Raw genomic sequence first — 20,899 nt, 5'->3', positions numbered from 1 at the left:
CAGGTTGGGAATGGTTGATTGGGGCCAGAATTTAATATGCTTTTAGTAAGGTAGTTTACCCTAAGGCCGTGGTCGGCAAACTGCGGCTCGCGAGCCACATGCGGCTCTTTGGCCCCTTGAGTGTGACTCTTCCACAAAATACCACGGCCTGGGCAAGTCTATTTTGAAGAAGTTTAAGTTTAAAAAATTTGGCTCTCAAAAGAAATTTCAATTGTTGTACTGTTGATATTTGGCTCTGTTGACTAATGAGTTTGCCGACCACTGCCCTAAAGCCTTATAGCTGAATGAAGTCCACTTAGAGACCAGGAAGTCTCCTCCGAGGGGTGGAGAAAAGCAGTTGGCCATGTGAGCACTAAATGGGCAGGGACTTCCCAGAAATGAAAGTGGAAGCAAAGAGCCTGCAGGCAGAACTGTTTGGAGAGCTTTTCAGGCTCTGCCAAGGGAGTAAGTCTCCTCAGAAGGTGGAAGCAAGGGTTCTGTTGGGTGGATTCTGCCACTTTGTTTCCAGCTCCGAAGCCTCGGCTCTTGCCAACCAGATCCCAGACCCATGTCAGTGACTCCAGATCCTGTAAGTGAGGAGGAGGGTGTTGGGCGGGGGAGAAGCAGAAGAGCATTTCTCTTGGCCTGGCCTGGTGGGTGTCCTAGCTTCTCCCTGTCAATCTCTTAGACATGCTGAAGGTCTAGGCCAGTAGTCGGCAAACTGCGGCTCGCGAGCCACATGCAGCTCTTTGGCCCCTTGAGTGTGGCTCTTCCACAAAATACCAGGTGCGGGCGCGCATGTACAGTGGGATCGAAACTTCATGGCCCATGCGCAGAAGTCGGTTTTCGGCTCTCAAAAGAAATTTCATTCGTTGTACTGTTGATATTTGGCTCTGTTGACTAATGAGTTTGCCGACCACTGGTCTAGGCTGAGTAATGAGGCTGGGATTTCCTCTCCCCTGTGGAGTTAGTTCCCTAACCCATTGCCTCGAAGACAAATCTATATAATCTGTACCTCAGGAGCTGATGAGTTCCTTGTGTGAATGCATTTTTCTGGAGAGAATCTATAGTTTTCATTAGATACTCAAAAGGTTCCGTGATCTAAAATCTTAAGAATTGCTCACATGACAATTCTAAACATTTAAGGCACTGGCTGGGTAGCTCGGTTGGTTAGAGCATCCGTCCTGACACTCCAAGATTGTGAGTTTGAAGAAGTGTACCTCCTCTGAGAAATGAGCTCCTTGCTGCCTCTTGTCCACCATTTCCTGACCTCTACTTATGCCAGACGAAGCTCTGTGAGGACTGGGCCCAAGTAGGGCACATACAAGAATCAATTTTTTTTAAAGAGATCAGAAAAGCCCTAGCTGGTTTGGCTCAGTGGATAGAGTGTCGACCGGCGGACTGAAGGGTCCCAGGTTCGATTCCAACCAAGGGCACATGCCTGGGTTGCGGGCTTGATCCCCAGAGGGGGGCGTGCAGGAGGCAGCTGATCAATGATTCTCTCTCATCATTGATGTTTCTATCTCTCTATCCCTCTCCCTTCCTCTCTAAAATCAATAAAAAATACATATTTTTTAAAAAGAGATCAGAAAAAAATATATATTTTTAAAATCAAGAAGTGCCCATGTTCTTATTTCCAGATATCTTCACCAACAAATTCTCCCCCTCCTTATACTTTCTCAACCTTGGGCCCTCTTCTGGGTCAGAGGAAGAAATGTGCCTCCTCTGAGAACTAAGCTCCCTCCTGTCTGTTGTGGTCCACCGTTTCCTGACCTGTGAACATCCTACTCATGCCAGACCAAGCTCTGTGAGGACTGGCCCCGGTCCAGTCAGTTCACCATTGACCCCCAGTGCCTAGCACTGTTCCTAGCATGCAATAGACACTCATTAAACAGCTGTTGAATGAATGATTCTCATCCCCTCTCCAGTTTATTTAGTCTTTCCTTCCCCACTACAAATATGCTGATCCCCCACTCAGAAACTCATTTGCTCCTTAAATGTAATAAGAAAGATCACAGGCTCTATAGCAGGGGTGGAAACCTTTTTTCTGCCAAGGGCCATTTGGATATTAACATCATTCTCGGGCCATACAAAATTATCAACTTAAAAATTAGCCTGGCCGGCCAGTGTGGCTCAATGGTTGAGCTTCATATGAACCAGGAGGTCACGGTTCAATTTCCAGTCAGGGCACATGCCCGGATCACAGGCTCGGTCCCCAGTGGGGGACGTGCTGGAGGCAGCTGATGAATGATTCTCATCATTGATGTTTCTATCTCTCCCCCCGCTTCCTCTTTGAAATTAATTTAAAAAATAAATAAATAAATTAGCCTGTTATATTTGGTCAAACATTTAATTAACTCATCCCTAATGCCTTGGTGGGCCGGATGTTCCCCACCCCTAAAGTCTAAAGCCAACCTGCCTGGCTCCAAATCCTGGTTTCTGCAATTGTGTGGTCTTGGGAATTCTAAAATTGTCATCTAAGCCCCATTTCCTTATCTATAAGATGAGAAGGATAGCAAAGTTTCCTCATAAGAATTCTTACCTGCAAGAATTAAACTAGATAACCCATAAATTAATATAGTAAAAACTTAACACACTGCTTGGCACATACTAAGCACAATATGTGTTCAATATTGTTAATATTATCACCAACCTTTTCAGAACTCCAGTTCCCCAGGGTCATCTCGATTTACCCCCACCTCAAGCCTACCACTCTGCTAAAACTCCTTTATTTTAAATACATATATATTTTTTAATTGATTTCAGGGAGGAAGGGAGAGGGAAAAAAAGAAACATCAATGATGAGAGAGAATCATTGATTGGCTGCCTCATGCATGCCCCCTACTGTGGATGGAGCCTGAAACCCGGGCATGTGCCCTGACTGGGAATCGAACCGTGACCTCCTGGTTCATAGGTCAAAGCGCAACCACTGAGCCACGCCATCCAGGCTAAAACTCCTTTAAAGGCTTTTACAGCCCTAACCAGTTTGGCTCAGTGGATAGAGCGTCGGCCTGCGGACTCAAGGGTTCCAGGTTCGATTCCAGTCAAGGGCATGTACCTCGGTTGCAGGCACATTCCCAGTAGGAGGTGTACAGGAGGCAGCTGATTGATGTTTCTCTCTCATCAATGTTTCTAACTCTCTCTCCCTATCCCTTCCTCTCTGTAAAAAAATCAATAAAATATATTTTTTTAAAAATAATAAAATAAAGGCTTTTACATATTAAAAAGGAAAGAAGGGCGCCAGCTGGTTTGGCTCAGTGGATAGAGCATTGGCCTGCCAACTGAAGGGTCCCAGGTTGATTCGTTATTGAGAGGTGACCCTTTATTACTGACATGTTGATGTCTATCTTTCCAGAGTTTTTTATGCATTAATAAATACTCTTATGAATTAAGACTTTTTAAATCAACAGAATAGGGATCCTATGTTCTATGCAATTTTATCTTTTGCTTTTTTGCCTTAGTCTGGGCATTTTTCTGTGTCGTTAATTGTCCTTCATTAATGTCTTTTCATTGCTATGTAATATTTTATATTTATTTAACTATTCCTCTGTGGTCGCACATTTCTTTTTTGTTATAAACCGCTACAATAATAAGAATTCTTGTACATGAACTTCTGACCATTTCCTTATGATAAGCAGGACTGTTTTTTGTTGCTCAATCTCAGTGGTTATTCTCATCTTTTTTTTAGTTTTTATTAACTTTAGAGAGAAGCTAAAGGAGAGGGAGAGAGAGAAACATTGATGTGAGAGAGAAACATCCCCAAACACACAACCTGGGCATGTGCCCTGACCAGGAATTGAACCCATGACCTTTTGGTGCACGGATGATGCTCAACCAACTAAACCATAGTGGTCAGGGTTCATTCCCCATCTTAGTCTGCCTGTGGCACAACTGCTGGCTCCTCCTCCTCCTCCTCCTTGAAACCTTTCTTTATTCTTCATACCTCTCCTCTCCCTCGGGTTTTGCTAGCCATTCCTCTTCATTCCTTCTTGGCTGATTCTTCCTTATTCCCCTGACCTCTTAGTGTTGAATGCCCCAGAAATCAGCCCTTGGACCTCTTCTCTGTCTACAGAACCCCCCTGTTGGTCTCATTTAGTTTTGTAACTTTAAATCTCTCTACATGGGTAATTCCCAAATGTATACTTCCAGCCTAAACCTCTTCCCTGAATGCTAGATTGGTAGAGACAACTGCCACTGTACATCTCGACTGAGATGTTGAATAGGCACTTCATACATAACGTGTTCAAAATAACTCCCTAACTTTCTGCCCCAAATCTCTTCCACCCACAATCTTTCTCATGTCAGCAAAGGGCTCTTCTTGCCTCCAGTTGCTCAGATCAAGAAGCTTAGAATCACCCGACCAGTGTAGCTCAGTTAGTTGAGCATCGTCCCATGCACCAGGAGGTCTCTGGTTCTATTCCCTGTTGGGGCACATGCCCAAGTTTGCAGGCTTGGTCCCCAGTAGGGGGTGTTCAGGAGGCAGCTGATCAATGATTCTCTCTCATCATTGATGTTTCTCTCTCTCTCTCTCTCTCTCTCTCTCTCTCTCTCTCCCTGCCTCTCTCTGAAATCAATTAAAAAAAAACAAAAAACATTAAAAAGAAAAGCTTTTGCCCTGGCCGGTTTGGCTCAGTGGATACAGTGGTCGGCCTGCAGACTGGGGGGTCCCAGGTTCGATTCTGGTCAAGGGCACGTACCTTGGTTGCGGGCACGTCCCCAGTGGGGGGTGTGCAGGAGGCAGCTAATCGATGTTGCTCTCTCATCGATGTTTCTGACTCTCTATCCCTCTCCCTTCCTCTGTAAAAAATCAATATAATATATTTAAAAAGAAAAGAAAAGAAAAGCTTTCGAGTCATTCCAGACTCCTCTCTTTCTTCCACACCCTATTTCTGATCCATCAGCAACTACAGTCTATTTCTCTTGACTACTCTTCACCACCTCCACTGCTATCACCTGGTCCAAGTCACTAACATCACTCACCTGGATGTTGTAATAGCCTCCCTGCTTATGCTAATTCCCCACATCAGTCTACTCATGGAACAGCCAGGGAATCCTGTTAACATGTAAGCCTGCCTATGGCTTCACACCTCACATCAAGTAAAAGGCCTTGCATGATCCAAACCCCTCCGTGACTTTATTTCCAACCACTCTCCCTCACTCCCTCTGTTTCCCCATGTGTTTCCCACATAGGTCTCCTTGCTATCCCCCAAATACACCTAACAAACTCCCACCGCAGGGCCTTTGCACTTGCTATTCCCTTTGCATAGAACTTCCCCCCACATGTATGGCTTGCTCCTTCATCTCCTTCAATTATATGCTCAGATATCTCAGTGAGGCCTAGTCTTATTAGCCCATTTAAAATTATCCTCCAACGTTCTCTGCTTTGTTTTTATCCATAACACTTAATCACTAACATAATGTACATTTTACATAAACTCCACAAGGAAGTTTTGTCTGTTGTGTTCAATTCTGTGTCCCCAGAGCTTAGAACAGGGCCTGGCAGATGGTAGGTGCTGATTGGTGAGTGAGTGAGTACTGGTAAGTGAGCAGTGAATGAATGGCCTTCTGGTAGCCAGTTTTATCCCTCCTTCTCCTTTGTGTCTGACACTTCCCAATCCTGGCCTGGCCCTGCTTATCTCTGACCATGTCTTCTATTTCTTCCCTGCATTCTCTCCTGACCCCTGACCAGGTATCCTCAAAGATTTTGTTTAAGGCTCTTTTCCTCAGAGAGCTCTTCCATGCTCTTGGCTTCAACCATCACCACATGCTGTTCTAACCCAGAGTCCTGTCCACCAAGTCCTGTCCCTGACCTTATGTGTCTTCAATAGCCTTGGGTTTGACTAACTTTGGCCCATTAGTTAACCTTGATGAACCTCAGGTTCCTCATCTAAAAAAGGGTTTTTATTAAAATAGAGAACATATAACAGCACTTTTGTGCCACGCACCACTTCCAAACAATTAAATACAGGTGCCTGGCTGGGTAGCTCAGTTGGTTGGAGCATCATCCCATAAACCAAAAAGTTGTGGGTTTGATTCCCAGTCAGGGCACATACCTAGGGTGCAGGTTTAATCCTCTGTCAGGGCAAGAGCAGGAGGTAACCAATCAATGTGCCTATCTCACATCAATGTTTCTCTCTCTCTCTCTCTCTCTTTCTCTCTCTCCCTCCCTCCCTTCCTCTCTCTATAAAATCAATAAAAACATATCCTTGAGTAAGGATTTTTAAAAACTTAAATACAGGTGGAAACTACTATTACGCCCATTTTACAGGTGAAGAAACCAAGGCACAGCGAGTTTAAAAACTTGCAGTAGTAAGATGAGCTGATGTAAACCCCAGAGGCTTGGCCCCAGAGTTTGTGCTTTTAACCGTTATGCTAAACTGCCTCCTAATACTCCCATGATGAACATCGATAGCATGAGGTTTTATCATGAGGTTTTATCTAATGAGGTTCTAAACTCAGCAAGTAGCCAGAAGAATATATGTAGTCAAAATTAACTTTAAATCATGAACTTACCCAAAAAGTATCCAGAATTTATAGTCTCTCAATGAGCTCAATGTAGATTGGGTTGCAAGTTTTTCCAGTGGAGCACCAGATGGCTTGCATTTATTTATTTAAATATGTTTTTATTTCATTTTATTTTTATTTCAGAGAGGAAGGGAGAGAGAGAGAGAAAATCATCAATCAGCTGCCTCCTGCATGCCCCATACTGGGGAATGAGTGCACAACCCAGGCATATGCCCCAATTAGGAATTGAGCCGTGACCTCTGAGTCCTGCCAGCCGGGCTGTTTTTATTGATTTATTTATTTATTTTTAATATATTTTATTGATATTTTACAGAGAGGAAGGGAGAGGGACAGAGAGCTAGAAACATCGATGAGAGAGAAACATTGATCAGCTGCCTCCTGCACACACACCCCCCCCGGGGATGTGCCCGCAACCAAGGTACATGTCCTTGACCGGAATCGAACCCGGGACCGTTCAGTCCGCAGGCCGACGCTCTATCCACTGAGCCAAACCGGTTTCGGCTTATTGATTTTTAGATAGAGAGGAAGGGAGAGGGAGAGGGAGAGAGAGAGAGAAACATTGATCAGCTGCCTCCTGCATGCCCCCTACCAGGGATCAACCTGAAACCTATGCATGTGCCCTGACCAGGAATCAAACTAGTGACCTTTCGGTGCATAGGACAATACCCGATCAACTGAGCCAAACCAGCCAGGGCATGGCTTGCAGTTAGAGACCATGTTATCATGTTGTATAAGTAGATAGCCAGTATAGTTGAATTCAGGTTAAGTGATTACAATTGGCCTGTGTTGTCCTTAAGAGAATCCTGGAAGAGACAAGTTTCAGTGGGGAGTTGGAGACAGGAGGGAATTTTGTGATATTTAAAAGAGATAGAGTCCAGCTGTGCCTGGCATTTACTATAGCAGGCCTGGATCTCTTTCCTTGCCCTCTGGGCCAATGGCATTATACCAAACTGGGGCACCAGGTCTGCAATCTGGCATCGTCTTCACTGCCCTCTGTCTCCTTAACACAAACATCCACTGTATCTGGAAGGTTTTCTTCGTGAAATGTGCTCCTCCACATTTGCTCCTTGGTTGCCCCTGCCAGAGGTCCAGGTCAGCTCCTATCACGTTGGGAACTAGAGCCACACAGCATGGGCTTGTTTCCCTCGCTCCACGGTTCCTGCCCCAGTTCATCCTGCCCTCAGTCCCAGGATTCCTTTTAAACACCATGTCCATTCCCTTACCCCCCCTTTCAGAAATCTTCACTAGATCCCCATTTCCTTGCTGATATCACATCTAACCTCCCCAGCTTGAAATTTTCTTTAAAATAGTCTATTTATGAAGCTATTATTTTTTTTTTAGTAAGCTATTTATTAAAAAATAGCATTGCCAATTACTAGATTTTCAATTATGTATAATTAGATCAAGATTTAAAGCAGAGCCAAAACCGGTTTGGCTAAGTGGATAGAGCGTCGGCCTGCAGACTGAAACATCCCAGGTTCGATTCCGGTCAAGGGCATGTACCTTGGTTGCGGGCATATCTCCAGTAGGGGGTGTGCAGGAGGCAGCTGATGGATATTTCTCTCTCATCGATGTTTCTAACTCTCTATCCCTCTCCCTTCCTCTCTGTAAAAAATCAATAAAATATATTTTAAAAAAAAAGATTTAATGCAGAAGTAAAAAGAGAATGGACTGCGGACTGAATCCAGCCCACCAATGTATTTTAGTTTTCATATATTTTTTACATTGAGCCATCTTTTTCAAATGAAAATGCAGGTTTCTGATTTCCCTTTAAAATGGGAGAGATAGGGGATACTGGGACCACAACACACATGTAAAAAAACGCGGTTAGAGCGAAGAAGAGGTTGCTACTTTAGCAGGGATACATGCTCTCTCCAGTCTGTCAGGCTCTCCACCACTCCTTATCACACTACACTGGCTCCCTTGACTCACTGATGTCATCTAACTGGCCCTTATAGGCACTGAGTTTGTGACCCCTTGTTTACAGAAATATAAAGAATGGGGGGGAAAAAGAATGAGGTACCTTTCTCACTACTCATAAACCAGCAATATTCAAGCCCTAGTTTTTCTCTGCTTAAAATGAGAGTGAACTCACTGAATGTCTTCAATACCCTTTAACATGCTTTCATCCTATTATTCATTCACTTCATTCATTTATTCAACACCCATTTGCCAAATACCTGTTTTGTGCCAGGGGCTCTGCTGAGCACTGGAGATACAGAGAAGACCAGGACAGAGTCCCATCTCCCCAAGCAAGCTCACACTTAGATTCTGGGCTGACCTTATTTATCAGGCTTCCCAACCACCGAGTGAACTATGCCAGCTAACAACTGCTCCAACCCACAAACAAAGGTGCATTTATTCATATCCCTGGTGTCATTCCCCTGCCCATGTTGTCAGCTCCCTCTCTCCCTCTCTCTCTCTCTCTCTCTCTCTCTCTCTCTCTCTCTCTGGACCTGCTCCAAATCGCACCAGCCTAAAAGGCTGCTTGGAACAATGGAAAGGGTGGCAGTCAAGGGACACACTGGGGAGGTGTGGGGTAAATTACTCCCCAACTCTGGGCTTGATTTCTTCACTGCAGAGCACAAATTAGCAGGGTGGAGTCACACTGATAGGGCTGAATTACTTCAGGCAAATCACTTAACCTCTCTGAGCTTTGGGTTTCCTCATCTGTAAAGTAAGGACAAGAGGGTTGCTGGAAGAACTGAGTGATATCCTATATAATAAAGAGGGGATATGCAAATTGACCATCACTCCTCCACAAAGATGGCGGCGCCCACAGCAGAGGTGGGGTTTCCATAACACAAGATGGCTGCACACACAGAGGAGGCTGAGTTCCCGTAATGAGCTGTAACAAGCAATCAGCAGGGACCTGAGGCTGCGCTTCCCCCCCGACCTGCCCCATCGGGCTTGACAGGGGACTTCAGGCCACGCCCCCCACCCAGCAGGGCTTGATGGGGGACCTCAGGCTGTGCCCCCCACCCGGCAGGGCTTGACATGGGACCTCAGGCCACGTCCCCTGCCCTGGCGGCAGGCTGGGGGACCTCAGGCCACGCCCCGGCACCAGGCCAGGGGACATGAGGCCGTGCCCCCTGCCCAGCGGGTGCTGGGCTGGGGGACCTTAGGCCATGCCCCCCGCCCAGCAGGGCCTGACAGAGGACCTCAGGCCATGCCCCTCGGCCTGGGGTAGGGGACCTCACGCCGCGCCTCGCGCCCCAGAGCCAGGCCAGGGAACCTGAGGCTGTGCACCCCACCCAGCGGAGCTTGACAAGGGTGGGACCGGCCGGGTCTGGATCTAGCCCAATGGGGGGGGGGCCGGCCAGGTCTGGGTCTTGTGTGATTTTGAGGCGCACGTGGGTGGGTGGGGACTTGACTCTGGGTCCTGCGGTGTGCCCCAGACTCTAACAGGAGGAAGATTTTCATATACATTTTACTAATTTGCTTTCATCTCTGACACTTCTATTATAGAGAAAGGGCAAACAGCAATATTAAAATATTTCCTCTAATTAATCCCTTTTAATGTGCACGAATTTCATGCACCAGGCCACTAGTAATCTATATAAATGGCTTAGGACAGGTTCTCTCCTTCTCTGGAGCACACCTGCGCCTTTCCTACCCCCTCCCCCCCCCCCCCCCAGCCAAGGAGCAGTTACCTTTGCCGTTCTCCCTCCTAAGCTCCAAAGGCCCTTCCTCTGCCTCTGCAACTCGTTTGCTGAGCTTACGCAACCTGGCTGGCTCCCTTCTACTATCTCTGTAACTTTCTAAATAAACTTTCTCTTTAACTTGAAAAAATAAAACAATGCCTGACATGTTTGTGCTTAATATGTGTTAGCTAATAGTATTATGACATTTTGCAACTCTACGCACCCATTTCCCCTGGAGGCCTCCCTAGCTGTGTTAACTCTTTTGCGACTGTCCCTCCTCCAAACTCCTGCTGTCCTCCACAATCAGTCATGTGATTGCTTACAATCTCGGGTTCTGTTTTGTACAGGCTTGAGGCTTGGCTCTTGTCTTCCACTGCCCTGTGTCAGTACCCAGCACCTCACAGCAGGAGCTCAATCAGTGCTGGTTAAACTCCAGGTCTCAATAATAAACCAGCCATGGCTGCTGCAAAGGCTTCTGCCCTTCAGAGAGTGGCTGAGGCCTCCAAGTCCTGAGCAGAGGGGCCAGGACCCGCCCAGAGCCGGGTAAAGGGGTTGGGTTGTTCTTAAGCTGAGAGTCCAGAGTAGGATCCCTTTCCCCTGGAAAGGCTGGTGGATATCTGATTGTTCTGTCTGTCCTAATAGGCATTCTTCAGGAGGGGGAGCCTATTACACACCCTTCAGGAGGAGCAGGCCAGACTAAAGATGAGGCTGCAGGAACTGCAGCAGCTGAAAAGGGAGCTCAGGAACTCCCCCCAAGACAAGGTAAGCTGGGAGAGCAGTGTGGCCTGGCAGAAAGAGCTGGGGAGTTCTTAGTTTCACTCCTGGCTCTGCCACTTCCTTGCTGTGTAACCTAGAGGATGTTACTTGAAGCCTCTGGATCTGTTTTTTCATCTGTAAAGTAGTTACTTCCTTCATAGGCTTGTGTGAGGACAAACTGAAATCTTGTGTATAAAGTGCCAGGACAGCCATGGCCCGTGTGCTCAGTGGTTGGAGCATCAGCCGGCCTGTGCACCAAAGGGTTGAGGATTTGGTTCCCAGTCAAGGGCACGTACCTGGGTTGCAGGTTCAGTCCCTGGCCCCCGTTGGGGTACGTGGGGAAGGCAACCAATCGATGTGTCTCTGTCACATCGATGTTTCTCCCTCTCTCTCTCCCCTCCCCACCTTCCACTTTCTCTAAAAATCAATGGGAAATAATATCCTTGGGTGAGGATTAAAAAAAAAAAAACTTTAAGTGCCAGAACAAGCTTGACCTGCTTTCATCTGCTTAACTTATCCAGCTCTTCTTCCATTAAACATATTCATCCCTTGCACTATCAATCATATGGAACTGGGGACACTTTCCTCCTGGGAGGGAGAGCTCCCCCACCCTTGAAGGCTATATCAGCCCTCCCCTCCTCCCCCATCTCCAGGTCCCATTCCCAGTGCCTGAAGTCCCCCTGGTGTTCCGAGGACACATTCAGGAGGAGATGGAAGTGCCCAAGTCTTTGGTTTCCGACATGCAGATCTGCTACCCTCTGCCTGGAGGCTCTGCTCTGGTCATCTTTGATGACCCCAAGGGTGAGCTCTCTGGGAAGCCTTGGGAGGGAGGCTGGGAGGCTTCCCAGTACTGATCCTGCCTCCCCCCACCACTCCCCTCTCACCCCCAATCTAGTGGCCAAGCAGGTGCTACGACAAAAGGAGCATCAGATCAAGCTGGAAGAGTGTCGGCTGCGGGTGCAGGTCCATCCCGTGGAGCTCCCCGTGGTGACAACCATCCAGGTGAGAGTGGCAGAGTTCCGGGACCTGCAGGGAGTGCCATGCACCTGGACGCTGGGGAGTGGGGCTGTGCCTGGAACCACTCCTTCTTGTCTACCCCTAGGTGTCCAGCCAGATGAGTAGCCAGAGAGTGCTGGTCAGTGGGTTTCCTGCTAAGCTCAAGCTGAGTGAGGAGGAGCTGCTGGACAAGGTGGAGCTCTTCTTTGGCAAGACCAAGAACGGAGGCGGAGATGTGGAGACTCGGGAACTGCTGCATGGGGGTGTCATGCTGGGCTTTGCTAAGGATGAAGGTAAGGGTTCTCTCAGGGAGATTAGGGCAGATGCATCAGGCCCCAGAGGAGGAAAGCCCTTGACGCTAAAGGTCTACCCCTTCCTGTCCCTGCAGTGGCCCAGAACCTGTGCCGGATTGGCCAGTTCACAGTGCCATTGGGTGGGCGGCAGTTCCCTCTGAAAGTCTCTCCCTACATGAGTGGAGAGATTCAGAAGGCAGAGGTAAGTAGGAAGGTGGGGAATGGGGGCTGGCCAGGTAACCTGTCTGCCCCTCATATTCCCATGGGCCCTGCCTCCTCCACCCTATGCCCCAGCCCGATTCTCATGAGCCTTTGCTCATCTCCGGACTCCTTTTCCAGATCAAGTCCCAGCAAATGCCGCAGGCAGTGCTGGTGCTCAACGTTCCCGATGTGCTGGATGGCCCCGAGCTGCAGGATGTCCTGCAGGTCCACTTCCAGAAGCCCACCCGTGGGGGAGGGGAGGTTGAAGCCCTGACAGTCGTGCCCCCAGGAGAGCAACGCCTGGCGGTCTTCACCACCGAGTCCAGCTAGGAGCCTGCCCTTCTCATCACCCTCCAACCCTCTGCCAAGGTTCTCAAACTGGGCTGGGGTTGGGTGCATGCGGATGATCAAGATCATGCTAGTCAACGGAGGGCGGGACTCTGAGTTGTGAAATGCTGTCCCAGACAGTAAAAGTGCCTGCCTGGAGTGATCTCCTTCCTCATTTCATTTCATGAAAGGAAACTTGATTTGGGCAAGGAAGGAGGCTGTGGGGAGGGCAGAAACCTTAGCCTTCCGCCACCAGCACTGACCTTCCCCAGCTGACCTTCCCCTCCATTCTCAGAGGCAACAGCCAGGATCCAGGGTTTAGCTTTTTATTGACACAAACACAAAGGCAGCTTCGGTCATGGGGTGGGGTACACAAAAGCAGAAGTCGCACTTCACACCGTTTAGGCCTCATTTGGACAATGAAGAGGCTGAACCCCTCCCCGCCACCTCCCATTGGCAATGGCTGGGGCAATAACCCTTCTCAATTCCAGCTCAGAGAGCAGAGGGAACTACACCTGCACCCTAGGAAGTCCCCACTTTGGTTCCAGGGGCCCAGTTCCTAACCCGCCCTCCCCCACCCCTTTTACTCCCTCACTCCCTCTCCCCACCCATGTAAACAAAGTTTGGGGCTGAGTTTGAAAAGGTACCTCCCTGCTCTGAGAAGGCAGGGGGCAGGGGGCCTCCCATGACTGCACGGGGATGTGCTTTAATTTTCACTTTGGTCCCAGAACAAGAAATAGACAGCATTGACTCCCAGGGCTCTGGCTGGTAAATGCCACCCTTATCTGCAAGGCTGAGAAAACTTCCCCTCCTCTTCCTCCTTAACCACTAAGAGAGAAATGACAGCCCCAGAGAGACAGGACATGGCACAGGACCTAGGAGGCTAGGGGCCGCCCCTGCCCCCCACACTGGCACACTCACAGATTTTTGGAGGTGTTGTGGGACTGGGGAGCAGTAGAACCCCAGCTCCACCAGAACAAGGAAGGCACTGGGGAGTACAAGGGTGGAGAAGGAGGTGTGAGACAGGGACAGGGACCCCCCCATATACACAAGCACAGGTTTTCCATTGCTAAGGCACTGAGAACAAATCCAGAGAACTCAGTGAAGGAAGGGGGGCCTCTGTGTCCCTCCCACAGAGTCGTAACCTAGGGGAGCAGGTGTGATTCCTGCCCTTGTTGTAAGAGGCAACCTTGGTTAAGAGTGGCAGGAAACCTGGAGGTGGAAGAAGCCCAATTGTGCTTAAGAAGTTGGGGAACAAGAAGATGAGGCCATACAATGAGGCAAAGGAGTTCAGAGGTGGGCACTGGTTGGCCCGGGTTGAAGGGACACTAGGGCAAAACAGGGACATGCTGGACTCACACAGATTGGCCCCATATCCTGAGCTGACATCTCATTTCTTTGGGGGAGGTAGTGGGGCAGGGGCAGGGGCAGGAGGGGAGATGAGGCAGAGGCGGAAGCACGTAGAACAGAACGGGAAGGGATTGGCTAGCCTTGGCACAAAAGCAGCACAGCAGGCCCAGGGAAAGGGTGGGGGCAGGAAGCAGCCGGTCTCCCTCTGTCCCTCCCTGTCCCTTTGGCGGGGCCCAGACATCCAAGTGGTCACTTCCCAACCTCTTCAGAGGGCAGGAAGGAGGGAGGGGGCAGCCCTGGCTAAAGAGAAAACACAGGGCAGGGGAGAGATCATCACCATGGAGACCTTTGGAGGAGAGAGGGCAGAGCATTATGATAAAGGATGAAATTCGAGGATCTGGTGGCCAACATAATATGGCTTCCCAGCTTCTCTCTTGCCGAGGGTCTCCCAGCCCCCCATCCTAGTTCTCCTTCTCTGGCCCAGGCACCAGGACGACTTTGCCCACATTCTTCTTCTCCTGCATCTGCTTCATGGCATCCACCACCTGAAAAGGAAGACAAAGTGCTGCTCCCAGTGCTCCAGAGAGTCAGCCTAAAGGAGGAGGCTTTCCTCCCCCAAGGAATCCTACCCCTAGGACCCCAGCCTTTCAGGGTCCTGCCCAGGCCCTCCCGGCAGAGCCATCACACTCACCTTCTCGAAGGGCCACACAGAGTCAATGTGAGGTTTGATGTGGCCCTGATTGTACAGAGCCAGGAGGCGGGTCACCACACCACCGACCAGCTCCACCTCACCATCCAGGTAGCCCAGGTGGAAGCCACACACAGCCCGGTTGGCCGGCAGCAGCTGCAGAGCTGTCACGCTGAACTGATTCCACCATGTACGTGCCAGGGTCATCAGGCTCCGCTTGGGGCCTGTCAGCAGGTTGGCCATTCCTGAGAGACAAGGAGACATAGCCTATGAATCCGGGTGCCAAGCACAGCCCTGTGTCTGGTTCCATGTTCATCTGCCCCCTGTGGGCCCCTTACAATTATCCACACTAGTGCCAGGAAGTGCCAGGATAATCCACTGCCTGCAGGCTACCAGGCCCCAAAAGACTCCATCTAACTCAAAAATGGTTCTAATCTTTATTTGTTTATTTTTATGTGAAATGGTTTTTTAAATTTTATTTTTCAATGACAGTTTACATTCAATATTATTTTGTATTAGTTTCAGGTGTATAAAATGGTTTTTTAAATGGAAATACAGTTGTCCCAGAAGCCAGGAGGGTAGAACAGAGGAAGGCAGACTGGGTGATTGTGCATCAAGAATAATCCCCAGCCTTAGCTGGTTTGGCTCAGTGGATAGAGCGGAGGCCTGCGGACTGATAGGTCCTGGATTCAACACCGGTCAAGGGAACATGCCCACAATGTGGGCTCAATCCCCAGTGTGGAGCATGCAGGAGGCAGCCAATCAATGATTCTCTCTCATCATTGATGTTTCTATCTCTTTCTCCATCTCCTTTCCTCTCTGAAATCAATAAAAAAATATTTTTAAAAAGGAATAATCCCCAAACAGGAGCACAGAAAACACAATTTACTGTGACTCACATGGAAGGTTGTGAAAGAAAATGACAGCAGCTGTACCCAGGAGGCAGCAATCTGAGTACAACATCTCAGGGCCATCCTAACCCTGGCACTCTCTCTCCAGCTCCTGGCTCCCTGCCCCTTCTTCATTCAAGATCCCTGGGCCTCTATATCCCTCCCCATTCTGACCCACTGACTTACCATAGGTGATCAATTTGCCCATGGGTTTGAGGAGATTGTAGCCCTTAGCAGTATCGGACCCACCCAGAGGGTCCATGACGATGTCCACGCCTGTCACAGAATAAGGGGGACCAGGAGCAGCATTAGAATCCACCAATTTAGAGACCTCCCCGCTGTCCCATGCCATCCCATACCCTGACCCCACCTTTGGGGGAGATCTTCTTGATCTCATCCACGTAGTCAGTCGTGTGGTAGTCAATGGGATGTGTGACCCCGTTCTCCTTCAGTATCTCATGCTTGCTGGCCGAGGCCGTTCCGAACACTGTCACATTCTCTACTGTTCGGCACAGCTGCAAGGCGGCTATACCCACACCCCCTGCAGCAAGACACTTTCATAAGTAGGGGATATAGAGTCACCCAACCACCAGTCTCCATTCTTGCCTCTCAGGCACCAACCCCATCATCTTCATTTTTCCTATGCTCAATCCGAGGCTTTCTGCGCTCATCTCATGTCCACTTTCTGTGATTGAGAATTGGGGGAAGGGTAGCTGGCAAGGAAGGGGTGCTGGGCCACAGCATGTTGCTATGGATAGCACACCAGGCTGGATCTGGTGCCTGAATGTTGCCACGGCAACAATACTGCAGAGGCCTTGGGCGCCATAGGCCAAGGCAGCCTGGTGTTACCATGGCAACAGTCCAGACATGCTACTGAGAAGGGGCCTAGGAGGAAATCTGGGTAAGGAGGGGGGATAAAGGAAAGGGGCCTGTTACCTGCAGCCATGTGTACCAAGACGCTGTGGCCAGGCCGTAGGTTGCCAAAGTCAAAGAGGACCATGTATGCTGTGATGTAATTAACAAGCAAGGCAGCAGCTTCCTCAAAGGTCATGGACTCAGGCATCAGAAAGGTCTGGGCTGAGGGCACAGTCACCTCCTCCTGCCACATGCCCGAGCGGATCAACACCATCACCCGATCCCCTACCTTGAAGAATGAAAGCAGAGCATGATTAAGTCACTCATTCATTCACTCATTGGCAATTTATGACCTTCTGTTATGTACAAGGCCCTCTTCCTGGTAATGAAGGAACAGCGATAGTTATGGTAATAATAATAATAATAATAATAATGTCATTACAAACAATAACAGCTTACCTTTACTGATTGCTTCCCAAGGTCCAGGCTATATTGTAAGTGCTTTATATATAAACACTTAACTAATCCTTACACCAGCTCTTTAAGGTAGATACTATTCTTATCTCCATTTTACAGATATTAGACTTCACCATTGTGTAAGGTCCCTGATGCAAGAAGCTTACAGTTGGGGCAGCATAAAGTATTGAAGAGATCAAACTGCTTCTGTTAAAAAAAACAGGCTCCACTACTTATTGACCATGTGACATTGGGCAAACAGAAATTTAACTTTTTTGAGCCCCAGTTTTCCTATCTGTAAATTAGGGAGTTGTGAGGATTAAGTAACAAAAAATCATTTAGTCTTTTTTTAGCCAAACGTTGGCCACATAGTAGACACTCACTGGTGTTAACTAATAATAGTAACAACAACAATAATGACAATAACAGTAACCAGGAGGGGAGGTGACCAAGTCCAGTAACTGAAGGAAGATGGAGTATGTGATATGGTCCATACCACAGTACAGGTAAAGATCTCTAACCAGTTAGAGCGGGGTGTGGTTCCCTTAGGAGAAGTATCTGAGTCAGCACTGGGGGCCCAGGAACACTTTCACCCAGAGATGTGTGTGTTGCGGGGAGAGGTGACGGACAAGAAGAGCCACACAATCCCTCCCACCAGGAAAAGGTATTCTCCTAACTCTCAGCCACCTGTAGGAGAGGCTCCTTTCAGCTTAGGGCAGGGGAAAGGGAGCATTCTCAGGAGAAAGGAAGGCCCCTCCTCACTCCTTGAAGAGCGTGGAGAGGGAGGTGTGGGTGCTGTTCTGGGACAATCCGGGTCTGTCTTGGCCCCTGCCAGGAATGATGGGAATTCTGTAATTAACGAGGTTTGGGATCCATGAGGAAGGGGGATGGGACTCTCCCACACACCCCTTTTCATGTCCTCAAGGCCCCACATTCTATTGATGAGGAGGATTGAGGGCAGGCTAGGATCTTTCCCTTCAAGCACTGATCTGAGATGAGGTGTGGGGAATGAAAGCATTCCACATCAAGACTCAGGATTAGCAGGCTCGGCAGTCACCCTGGAGGACAGGGAAAAGTGTAGTGGTCGGTCTGGTTGGTGACCAGGCCCAGGTCTGGCCCAGAACAAGGCTGACGACTTACCTAGACTAATGCCCACCACTCAGCCCATCACAGAGCAGAGTCAGCCCTGGTATCAGGAGGCAGGGAGGGTGCCCTCCCCACAGAATCCAGCCTCTTACAATCAGATTCTTGCCCTGGACAGGATATCCTGTATTTACCAAGTGGAAAGTGTGGGGAGGGGAAGTTAGGTGGGTGGCCTTCATGAGCAGCATGAACTACAACTCCCCCCACTAAAAAAATTTTCCTCTTAGCACCCTCTCAAGAGTGGGATTATTTAAAAGTCAGTGGAAAGGGTGGGGCCAGAGCTGAATCCAGGAAGAAGACCTTTAAAGAGGATATGTTTGCATGTACAAATAAATCCAAGAATTCCAGCTCTGGGATTTAGGACTGGCAGGTCCAGCAAGAGAAAGGCTGCATCTGAGGGGCCTCTCTTGCGGGGGCCTGATTTGAAAAGAAACTCCTAAACAAATGACACGCAAAGGCTCACTCCAAGTCTCTCAAAAAGTTGGTCATTTGGAACTCTCCGATGTCCAGGGTTGTAGCCAAGATTAATGATAAACAAAAAGGAGAAACAGACCGGCAGAGCTGGGCCAACCTGCTCCCGGTGCCACACCCCTCAACCCCAGTCCAAATAAGCACCGCCAGGGGTTCGGAGGGTCCTCCACAAGGAAGGCTTAGGCAAGGTCCGCCCGCTGGGATGGTCCCAAGGGCAGCCACGGGGGTCGTGACCCGATGGCTGAGTCACCGGAGGAGGAGGAGATATTGCAGTCACGGGAGACAAAGTCCAACACAAAGATCCAGAGACCCAATCTCAACTCCGTACCCATATCTCCCCCCTCCCTGGCCCCACCAAAATCAGACTGGCAACGTGGGGCCGGTAGAGGGGTGGTGGCAGGTTCCCTCTCTTCCATATGATGGGCGTGCCTCGTCTCTGGCCCCGTCCTGGGAGGGGCCGCCTCACACCCCCACAGACCACGGGGCTGCATGTGACTCGGGCTCTGGCACAGCCTGCGCCGCCGCCCAACCCTGACTACACAGCTCAAGCTCCCTGGAGGGACGAGGCACCAATCGGGGTCACAAACCACCATTACGGGGAGTGTTCGTTGGGCAGGGGTACAGGTGTGGTTTTACCGGTGGTTGCGGGATGGGGCGGGGGGGGGGGAGAGTTAGGTCATTACGCGCATGCGCATGGGCGCCTTATTGTTTCCCCCCACACATACCCACCGCCACCGCTGCTTCTGGGCGGCGGCCACCATTAAAAATGGTTGGGAAGCGGGGGGGGGGGGGATAACTCCGGCTCACCCCACCCCCAGATATAAATCCAGTTTTTCAGGAGCTTCAGAGCCCAGGCCCCTTTCCTATGCCTTCCATGCCCGTCTACCCAGGTCCCCTGCCCTGCCACACCCCCGGAGCCCGCCCCCTCCTGCCCGGCTACCTGCACATCCCGGCCCTGGGCTGGTCCGCTTACCTTGCGGTCGTTGACTCCCTCGCCCACTGCGACCACGACTCCCGCGCCCTCCATGCCCGGAGTGCAGGGCAGCGGCGGCGTCCGGTCGTAGATCCCCTGCCGGGCCATAAGGTCCGCGAAGTTCAGCCCACAGGCCCGGACGCGCAGCGTCAGCTGGCCGGGGCCGGGGGCCGGGGCAGCGGCCGGCTTGCTCTGCAACTTCACCTTGTCGTAGCCGCCGAAGCCGGTGAGCACCAGGCAGCGCAGCCGCGGCGGCGAAGCGGCGGCGGCCCCCTCGGAGGCCGCGGGTGGCTGGGCGTCGCCCACGGCTTCGGCGCTCGGGGGCCGCGAAGAGACGTCTTCTACGGGCCCTGCCTCGGCCGCCGCCACCACGGTGGCCACCTCGGCTACCTCTCTCTCCGCGGACATGGCTGGGACTCCCGACGTGCGCGCACAGCTGGACTTAAGGGTGCACAGCTGGGGAGGGCGGGGCGCGCGTCAGGATGAGCCGCGGCTGTGGACTCAGAGAAGAAGGGGCGGGGCGCCGGCCCAGGGGCGGGGCTTCGCGCGCCCCCTTAAAGGGCCAAGGCCACAGTGCGGGTGCTGCGGGCGCGAGAAAACCGGAGACTGGAACCTCTGCGGACAGACAGAGCGAAGGCATTCTTGGGGTCATGCAGATCGCGATTTAATTTACTTGTGTATTCATAATAAACCTTACGCAAGTTAAAATATATGTTAAGGAGCAGTCTGAATCTGAGCTGACTTCAAATTTGAAGAGCTAGCCACCTGTAGACCGGAACCCAAACAAGTTGTTCTTCAGACTCTGACTCTACCCTTATGTGACCCATTCCGTGTGGTCTATCAATGGGAAACTTGGAGTAGAGAGATAGAGTCTTAAAAACTTTCCATTTGATTTTGTGTATTAAAGCTCTGTGCTTCAATTTTCCCTTCTGTAAAATGGTGAAGATACTGCTTGTTAAAGGGTAAAGATAAAATTAAATCGAGTATCCTCGATGTAAAGAGCGCTTTTCAAAAGTAAAAGATGCCATACAAAGGCAAAACAGAAGCTCGATTATTGTTAGATTCCGGATCAAGCCTGAAATGACTTTAGAGTTTGTCTCTGGCTCCAGCAGAGCTGTCACTCTGGGCAATTTGATCTGCCTCTTCTTCGCTCCCCATCCCTGTCTCCCCGAAGTATCCACCAGAGGACGCAGCTCCCAAAAACTTTTCACCCTGCGCTTGGCTGAAGAAACTCATTCTTGCCTCCAGCTAGTCCAGGCCCGCCGTTAAGTCACCATAGCTCCAGACTAGGCCACTCGTTGCCATGGGGACAGAAAGCCATGGCGTCACCATTTTCCTGGTGGGGGTGATGG

The 20,899-nt window shown here is 50.0% G+C and overlaps 2 protein-coding genes across 5 annotated transcripts; one reads left to right on the top strand and one right to left on the bottom strand.

Annotated features, from left to right (window-relative positions):
* The first annotated feature begins 373 nt into the window (after positions 1–373).
* Positions 374–12,895, top strand: IFI35 (interferon induced protein 35). 4 transcript variants are annotated; one of them, XM_080678644.1, is made up of 7 exons: positions 374–444; positions 10,791–10,910; positions 11,558–11,705; positions 11,800–11,906; positions 12,007–12,193; positions 12,289–12,395; positions 12,533–12,895. In XM_080678644.1, the coding sequence occupies exons 2-7, from the start codon at positions 10,851–10,853 to the stop codon at positions 12,722–12,724; spliced, it is 801 nt and encodes a 266-aa protein (XP_080534770.1). In that variant the 5' UTR covers positions 374–444; positions 10,791–10,850; the 3' UTR covers positions 12,725–12,895. The 4 variants fall into 4 exon arrangements, with proteins under 4 accessions (XP_080534770.1, XP_080534772.1, XP_080534769.1 ...); XM_080678646.1 differs by having other exon boundaries at positions 374–549; XM_080678643.1 differs by having other exon boundaries at positions 374–568.
* Positions 12,896–13,032: 137 nt separating this feature from the next.
* On the bottom strand, positions 13,033–20,048 carry VAT1 (vesicle amine transport 1). The gene is made up of 6 exons (XM_080679591.1): positions 19,548–20,048; positions 16,586–16,793; positions 16,020–16,190; positions 15,836–15,925; positions 14,763–15,004; positions 13,033–14,616 (listed from the first exon to the last, which is right to left on the bottom strand). Exons 1-6 carry the CDS (start codon positions 19,953–19,955, stop codon positions 14,533–14,535), a joined length of 1,203 nt encoding a protein of 400 aa, XP_080535717.1. The 5' UTR covers positions 19,956–20,048; the 3' UTR covers positions 13,033–14,532.
* Positions 20,049–20,899: the final 851 nt, after the last annotated feature.

The sequence above is a fragment of the Plecotus auritus genome, assembly GCF_963455305.1.
Source record: "Plecotus auritus genome assembly, chromosome: 7".
Taxonomy (NCBI): Eukaryota; Metazoa; Chordata; class Mammalia; order Chiroptera; family Vespertilionidae; genus Plecotus; species Plecotus auritus.
The sequence above is the reverse complement of the archived record's forward strand: the minus strand, read 5'-3'. Positions and strand labels throughout refer to the sequence as shown.

Bases quoted from the DNA above. Each gene is read 5' to 3' on its own strand.
- VAT1 (XM_080679591.1), bottom strand. From the start codon at position 19,955: ATGTCCGCGGAGAGAGAGGTAGCCGAGGTGGCCACCGTGGTGGCGGCG. The intron at 16,794-19,547 runs GTAAGCGGACCA...TCATTCTTCAAG, and splicing joins AGGGAGTCAACGACCGCAAG to GTAGGGGATCGGGTGATGGT. The intron at 16,191-16,585 runs GTAACAGGCCCC...GTCTTGCTGCAG, and splicing joins CTTGGTACACATGGCTGCAG to GGGGTGTGGGTATAGCCGCC.
- IFI35 (XM_080678643.1), top strand. From the start codon at position 548: ATGTCAGTGACTCCAGATCCT. The intron at 11,907-12,006 runs GTGAGAGTGGCA...GTCTACCCCTAG, and splicing joins CCGTGGTGACAACCATCCAG to GTGTCCAGCCAGATGAGTAG. The intron at 12,396-12,532 runs GTAAGTAGGAAG...CTCCTTTTCCAG, and splicing joins GAGAGATTCAGAAGGCAGAG to ATCAAGTCCCAGCAAATGCC.